The 8,105-nt window shown below is 36.0% G+C and overlaps 1 protein-coding gene across 1 annotated transcript; it reads right to left on the bottom strand.

Annotated features, from left to right (window-relative positions):
* Positions 1-6,954: 6,954 nt before the first annotated feature.
* On the bottom strand, positions 6,955-7,443 carry LOC105786942 (uncharacterized). Its single transcript, XM_012613410.1, has one exon. The coding sequence runs from the start codon at positions 7,441-7,443 to the stop codon at positions 6,955-6,957; it is 489 nt and encodes a 162-aa protein (XP_012468864.1).
* Between the last annotated feature and the right edge of the window lie 662 nt (positions 7,444-8,105).

The raw sequence follows: 8,105 nt of genomic DNA, 5'->3' as shown, positions 1-8,105 counted from the left end.
CACAGTCCTTGAGAAACCTGAAATAAAGGGTAAACACAAAGACAACTTGCACTTTTCGAAGTGTTGTGTTCATAATGTTGAAAGAGGGTAATGTCACCATGGATGTTGGACTCAAAGGAACATGCTAAAACACTATTCACATATTGAACATATGTAACGATACCAGGTTTGGAAACATGAGTTGATCTTACCTTTTCGAAATGAAAAATGAATTTCATGTACAGCCACATAAAATGATCAAAGAACAATTTTAAATTATAATCAGAATCTTTAAATTTCAAAAGCCAAGCATCAAACAAACATAAATTTGTCGTACAAAAATTAGGATGCTTGAGTTCCGCACATATCAACCTAAAATAATAAATTCCAGGTTTGAACACACGAGTTTGATTACTTATTCCAAGGTGTAACAAAGGTTTCATTAAATCAAACATGCCAGACCAAGAAAATTTGTGCTTACACAGAATGAAACAATCAAACTTCTTTACATTCATCAAAACAAGTTTGTACAAATTCAAGGATTTCTCTCACAAAGCGGTAATTGAGTCACAAAATCATCGCAATCAGACAATTTAATCGCTTGTCGTGGATAGTCATTATCATGCAAAATCTTATTTTGTGTGTGTTGATTTATTTGAACAACATGAACAGGGTTTTCAACACAAAACAAATCAAGGAAACAAGTCCTCATGCTTCCACTTAGAAGGAGTTTATCATCCATAAATGAAGAATAAGAATTAACCAGATCAAAATAAGGAAATCTTTTAAAAACTAAGTCATCGAAAATTTTATCGACAACTTTAAAAACTGTTTGTCGTGGCTTTATTGCTAAAAATACCTTACCTTGCTTATCTTGGAACACTTGTGGTTGGATTTCGCCTTCAATCTTACCTTCGTTGGTCAATTGGAATCGCCTCTCATTAGGAAGGTATTGAAGTTGAAATTTGTCAATCGGTTCTTCAAAAACCTGAGAAGAAACAAATGAGGAAAACTCATATGTTGGTTAATGGAGACAATCCTCACTTTTTCTGGTTCGCTCATCTCTTTTTCTTTCATTTCTTTTTCATCATCTTTTTCTTTTTCAATTTTTTTCTCAATCTCAATTTTTTTTCAACTTCTTTTCTTCGATTTCTTTTTCTCTCACTTTTTCGATTTCTTTTTCTTTTGCAATTTCTTTTTATTTTTCTTTTTCTTTTTCACATGCTGTTTCGATTTCATTAGAAAAGAAAAAATCATCAAAATGAGAAGCCTTTTGTTGAGAATAAGAAAAGGATTCTTCATACAAATGACAATCATCTCCTTGTGATAGATCTTCCGTGGCTGAGTACTTTGATGATCTTGATACACGTTCGCCTCTTCGTGAGCCAACCTTCACAGATGAATAAATTGATGCACTTGTAGAGACATGTCTACCTTTTCGTTTATCATCTCAGAAGGACTCAAACTCAGAGTTTGCTTCTGTTTGTCTCAAATTCCTTGACGAATAGGTGTCCCAATAAGAATCTCTTAGCGAGTAGTCTTTGGATGTGTATCGCCGTGATGATCTCGACTCCATTTCTCGACTTGGTGGATTTTGTTTCCGTTGGGCCTTTTCCTCCACTCAGTCCAATCGTCTTTTTAATGGGCTTAGTTTTTCCTCCAACATTCGACCCATCTCGTTCACCAAGTATTGAAATTCATCGGCAGAGAATTCTTCTTGAGACATGATTTCACAGAAAGAAGAAAGGTTAAAAGAATAATAACAGGAAATTAGTTACCTCACCACAAAATCCTCACCAATTCTCTAGAAAAGGAAATAATGATTTTCACTCGCACTCATGTTTACACTCAATTTTTGGTTTTTTCTTTTGATGTAATTCACTCTTGCCTTTTACCACTCTACCTCGTTTCACAATTTCATAATTCGTCTCGTATCGACTTAATTTACAGCTTGAGGGTCGGTTTCAAAAATGGGTAACAAAGGAAATAATGAGATGGTGTAAGGTAGGCTAAAACAAAAACAAATTCGGTTTAAGATGTGGCGTTTAAGAAAGTAGAATAAGAAGAATAGGGAAACTAACAATGAATAAACAAAAATTCCAACACTTCACTTTTTTTTTGAATTTTTTTTACTTCGTACTCCTTTTTTTTTCTCCATTTTTTCTTTTTTTTCGTAATTTCCTCTTTTCTTTTTTTCAATTAAAATAGATGAAATACAAAGAAAGAAAAAATTTACAACTTGAAATTTTTATTTTTTATTTTTTTCACGTTACGAACCTACTCCGAGCTTGATACGAACATCGATGCTCCTCGTTTTGCAAGCTCTGATATCAAATGATGTGATCCGACTCGATTGATTGAGTCAAGTTCACTTAAGATGCCCGATCATCGACGAGAAGTTCGTTCGAAATTGTTTTAAGATGAATATTGTTTTCAGTTTAAGCGGAAGACTTTTAAAAGGGTTCAAAAGATAGGCTAAATTTGGATATTTTTTAGGTTCGGTTTAATAAGAAAAGAAATAAAGTTTATATTTAATAAATAGGATGGAGATGGAAAAGTGAACTTAAGTATCAAGAATGATTCAATACTATAGAGAGTATTGCCCCGGGACTTATATTGCTTAAGGTGGGTTAATGGAATATCGAAGATGGACCTTGATCCGTTAGCTATATTGAGGTATGAACCAAAGGTATAAAACGATGGATGAACGCCACACCAGAATGGTGATAAGTTCAAAGAGTCGGGTTGACGCCACCAGCTAGCTAGATAAGTAAGAACGAGACTCGAACGAAATAAGAAAGGAGGTAACCTCACAATCAAGTTTTTAATATTCAAGATGTCTAACAACAAAGAGAAATAAACTATTTATAGTTTTCATATGATAGCCGAATGGACAAGATGGGCAAACTTAAAGACTAAGTAATTCAGCTTTAAATGTATTAAACTAATCTATAAATTTATCCCTTAAAGCTTTCTCTAAATTCGGCTGAATGGATCTTCAATGGGCAGCTTCATGTTTAAGGAAATGACTTGGTGGCTGGTGAATGAATGGGAGGCCAATAGCCTTGTCTAGGTTCGGCCAAGGTGTGAATGGACATTCCAAAAAATGCCTTTTGGCCGAATAAGTACATAGGAGATTAATGGGCAGCAACCGATGCATGTAGATGGACATTCATGCACTCTCCTATTCAATGTAATGAACCATTCATGTATCATCCTTAAGGCAACCATTCATTGTAGGTAGTCATGCATGCACCCGAACATACATTGAACCAGCCCGTTCATGAGTCATCTTTAATGGTATTCCCACATTCGGTTGTACCTACATGAATCACAAATACATTAAATACCAAAATATATTCAGCTGAACTAGACATATAAGCAACAAAACATAGTAATTAAAAAAATAATTAATTAAAAACATAGCTATTAAATTCGGCTAGCTCAAAAAGATAGCAAACAATTAATAAACTGATTTGAGCTAGGGAATTCGGTCTTGAGTTGTAACAAGCTGAATTAATTAAGCTAATATGTAATTTATTTAAATGATAAAATTAACGAGCTAATAGGAAGCTAAATTGAGCTCAAATGGACAGAATTGAGCTCAAATGAGCTGGTTGGAGATGAAATGAGCTAAGGGAGCTGAAATTGGCTAAAATCAGCTTGCACTAAGGTGCATGGATTCTTCAATGAGTTGGGTCGAGCTTCTCCATCATCAATGAGTTGATCTCCTTCCAAAATTTAAGAAATAAAGCTGAAACGGCTTCTTGGAGTCGCTTGGACCGAGATCGAGTCATAGGTCCCTTTGGGAGCTCAATGGAGTCAAGAGGCGGGCTTGGTGGAGCTTGGGACGTGGTCACGTCAACAATGGTACCTAATTATTCTACAAAAAAAATGAAGTAAAACAAACTTGAACGAAAACAAAAATAAAATAAAATAAAATCACATAATGATAAATTCAATAAAAATTAAAATTTTTTGACCAATTTAATGGTCTCTACCTGCTTTTGATTAATATTCCCAAAATAGTGTTTCAATTGTTGTCCATTCACTTTAAACTAGTGTCTATCATGTAAATCTCTGATTGTAACTGCACCATGAGGAAATAATTCGACAACTTCGAAAGGTCCGGACCAACGTCAGTGCAATTTACCTGGGTGCAATTTCAGTCTAAAATTGAATAATAAAACTTGTTTACCCGCGATAAATTGTCGCTGCAAAATAATTTTGTCATGCCATCGTTTGGTCTTTTCCTTGTAAATTGCAGTGTTTTCATAGGAATTTCGCCTAATCTCCTCTAGTTTAGGGGTATCCAATAGCCTTTTCTTTCCAGCATCTTCATAGTCCATGTTCACTTGCTTAATTTCCCACATTGCTTTGTGCTCTAGTTCAACTGGCAAGTGACATGCTTTCCCAAAAACCAATTGATATGGCGACATCTCTAATGGAGTTTTGTATGCTGTTCGCAATGCCAAAAAGTAGCATCCAGTATGGAAGACCAATCTTTCCTCGAAGGGTTCACAACCTTCTCAAGAATGTTTTTAATTCGTCTATTCGATACTTCAACTTGTCCATTAGTTTGCGAATGATAAGTAGTAGCCCTTCTAAGATTAACTTCATCCCTCTTCAGTGCGGCTGCCACTTGGTTGCAATGAAATTGTGTACCTTGATCACTAATCAATGCCTTTGGTGTGCCAAAGCGGGTGAGTATATGCTTGTGAAAAAATTTAAGCACTGCTGTTACATCTTCCTTTGGGACTACAACAACTTCAACCCACTTCGAGACATACTCAACAACTACTAATATATAAAGATTTCCAAATGAACTTGGAAATGGTCCCATAAAATCCATACCCCAAACATCAAACAATTTAACCTCCATAATTGGCTGCTGCAATATTTTATTGCGTCGGGATATAGAACCAGTGCACTGACACCTATCGCATTGATTCACAAAATTGTGGGTATCTTTGAATAATGAAGGCCAGTAGAATCCTGATTGGAGAACCTTAGTGACAATTTGCATGCCACCGAAATGACCTCCATAAGGAGTATTATAATAGTGCTTCAGGATTGAAAGCATCTCCTCTTCCGGAGCATAACATCGAATGATGTTGTCATTGCATACCTTGAATAAAGACGACTCATTCAAATGATACTTCACTACTTCACAAAGAAATCTTTCTTTTTTATGGCTTGTGACACCCAATGGGAGTTTTCCACACACTAGATAATTAACCAAATCCACATACCAAGTGGTTGCATCTACAGCAAATAACCTATCATCTGGAAATGCATCGACAATTTGAAGTATGTTTCCATCTTCGCTACCAACTTCCAATCGAGACAGATGGTCTGCAACTTGATTCTCTGAACCTTTGCGGTCTTCTATCTCGATGTCAAATTCTTGCAATAATAAGATCTAGCGTATCAGTCTTGGTTTTGCACCCCTCTTCGTAAAAAGATATCTCAACCCTGAGTGATCAGTAAATACAGTAACCTTTACACCGATAAGATAAGAACAAAACTTGTCGAAAGTAAAGATTACAACCAACAATTCTTTCCTTGTAGTGGTATAATTGATTTGAGCCTCTGTAAGAGTTTTTCTAGCATAATAGATGGTGTGAAATACTTTTCCCTTGCGTTGTCCTAGAATAGCACCCACAGCAAAGTCACTTGCATCACACATAACTTCAAAAGGTTGAGACCAATCTGGTGTAACGACAATGGTTGCATTTACTAAATACTTCTTTAATTAAATAAATGCATCCAGACATGCATCATCAAAGAGAATTTTTGATTCTGTTCCAGCAATGAGCATAAAGCTTTTGCAATTTTTGAGAAATCTCTAATAAATCTTCAGTAAAACCCCGCATGCCCAAGAAAATTGTGAATAACTTTCACATTTTTCAGTGGAGGTAATTTCTCAATGATTTCCATTTTAACTTTCTCTACTTCAATGCCTTGACTAGAGATGCGATGGTCTAACACAATGCCTTCAATTGCCATGAAATGATATTTTTCCCAATTTAGAATAAGATATGTGTTTTCACATCGCTTCAATACTTTATCCAAATTGTCAGCCCAATGATCAAAATCATTCCAATAGACTAAGAAATCATCCATAAAAACCTCTAAAGAATCTTGAATCATATACAAGAATATTGCCATCATGCACCTTTGGAATGTGGTTGGTGCATTGCAAGCAAAAGTACCAAAGGGACAGGTGAAAGTTGTTTTCTCCTGATCCTTCGGTGCAATAACAATTTTATCGTACCCAGAATAGCCGTCTAAGAAGCAGCAATAGGCTCTTCTAACAAGCCTATCCAATATTTGGACAATGAAAGGAAGTGGGAAGTGGTCATTCCTTGTGGTAGCATTAAATTTGCGATAATCCATATAGACTCGCCATCCCATAGGAATACGTGTAGGAATTAATTTATCTTTTTTATTGCTAACCACGGTGATGCCATTCTTTTCAGGAACACATTATACTGGACTTACCCAATTGCTATCAGAAATAGGGTAAACAATTCCAGCATCAAGCCATTTTATAATTTCTTTCTTAACAACTTCCTTCATCTTCCCGTTTAATCTTCTTTGTTGTTCAATCAATTACTTGCCTTCATCTTCCAACTTGATCTTGTGCGTGCAAAAAGATGGACTAATGCCTCGAATATTGGCAATACTCCAAGCAATAACTCATTTATGTTGCTTAAGAATATGGATCAATTTCTCTTCTTGAGTTACATCCAGTGTTGCTGAGACAATAAATGGGAGAGTATTGTTAGCACCAAGAAAGACGTATTTAAGATGAGTAGGTAGTGGTTTCAATTCCAGAGCAAGAGATTCGTCAATAGATGGCTTGAAAATTGAAGTTGTTCTATTGGCTAAGCTACGGATCCAATCTGCCATCCATGCCTGAGTTGAATATTATTAACTTCAACCATGCTGTCACAATCATCTAAGAATTCATCACCAGATGTCACTGCAAATCCTTAAAAAGTATTGTGCTTTAGTCATTGAATCTTCCTCAATTAGATCATCTAGCACATCGACAATATGGCATTCTTCTTTATCCTTGCATTGAATATATTCAAAAACACTAAAGGTAGCGTGCTCATCATTAAGTCGCATGATCAGTTCACCTTTATAAACATCAATAAGAGTTTGTCCCAAGATTATGGGAACCTTCTTGCCTGTCTCATAGTCATGTATGATAAAATCAGCCAGAAAAATGAATTTATCCATACGAATTAAGTTGTCTTTGATTTGCCCTTCAAGTTGAGCCAGGGATCGAACTGCTAGTTGCAATGTCACCGCAGTAGGTTTCATGTGACTAATTCCTAACTTTCTGAAAGTAGACAGTGGCATTAGGTTGATGCTAGCTCCCTCGCATAAAGCCTTTCCAAAATAATGGTTGTCAAATGAACATGAGATAGTAAAGCTCCCAGGATCTTTCATTTTAGGGGGCAACTTATTTGTCAAAATAACACTATAGCCTTCTATGAGTGCAATAGTTTCAATATCACTGACCTTCTTCTTCTTGGCGAGAGCTCTTTCATAAATTTCTCATAATTTAGAATTTGCACAAGAGTGTCTACTAAAGGAATATTGACCTGAAGTTGCTTTAGTGTGTTCAAGAACTATTGGTACTGCTTATCCTGCTCATTCTCCCTGAATATTTGTGAAAAAGGTAAAGGTGGAGATGCATCTGATTGCATCAACAGTTTCGGGGGTTGTACATTAGGCATACGAGTGACAATTTGTGGAACTTATTTGTCTGGTACATTCACAAGCTCTTCAGATTCAACGTTCTCACCAGGATCACTTCATTAGTATCTTGAGGTGCTACAGTAGAGTCTATAGTCGGCTCGCCAATTTGTCTACCACTCCTAAGAGTGATAGCCTTATAGTGTTCTTTCCCCTTTAGATTGGGATTTTTCGTGTCACTAGGTAGTGTGCCCGGTGGTCGAGTATTTAGATTCGAAACAAGTTATCCTAATTGTGCCTCCAATGTCTGAATAAAATATGAATTCCCTTGTAAAATAGCTTCTATGCGAGTAATATGCTCCCGCATTAAAGCCTCAAGAGCTGCTAACGGGTCAGAAGGAGAAACTTGCATA

The sequence above is a fragment of the Gossypium raimondii genome, chromosome 1 (genome assembly GCF_025698545.1).
Source record: "Gossypium raimondii isolate GPD5lz chromosome 1, ASM2569854v1, whole genome shotgun sequence".
Classification (NCBI taxonomy): Eukaryota; Viridiplantae; Streptophyta; class Magnoliopsida; order Malvales; family Malvaceae; genus Gossypium; species Gossypium raimondii.
Note: the sequence above shows the minus strand (reverse complement) of the source record. Positions and strands in the feature narration are given on the sequence as shown.

Excerpts from the sequence above, each read along its gene's own strand:
- LOC105786942 (XM_012613410.1), bottom strand. The coding sequence starts at position 7,443 with ATGAAAGATCCTGGGAGCTTTACTATCTCATGTTCATTTGACAACCAT.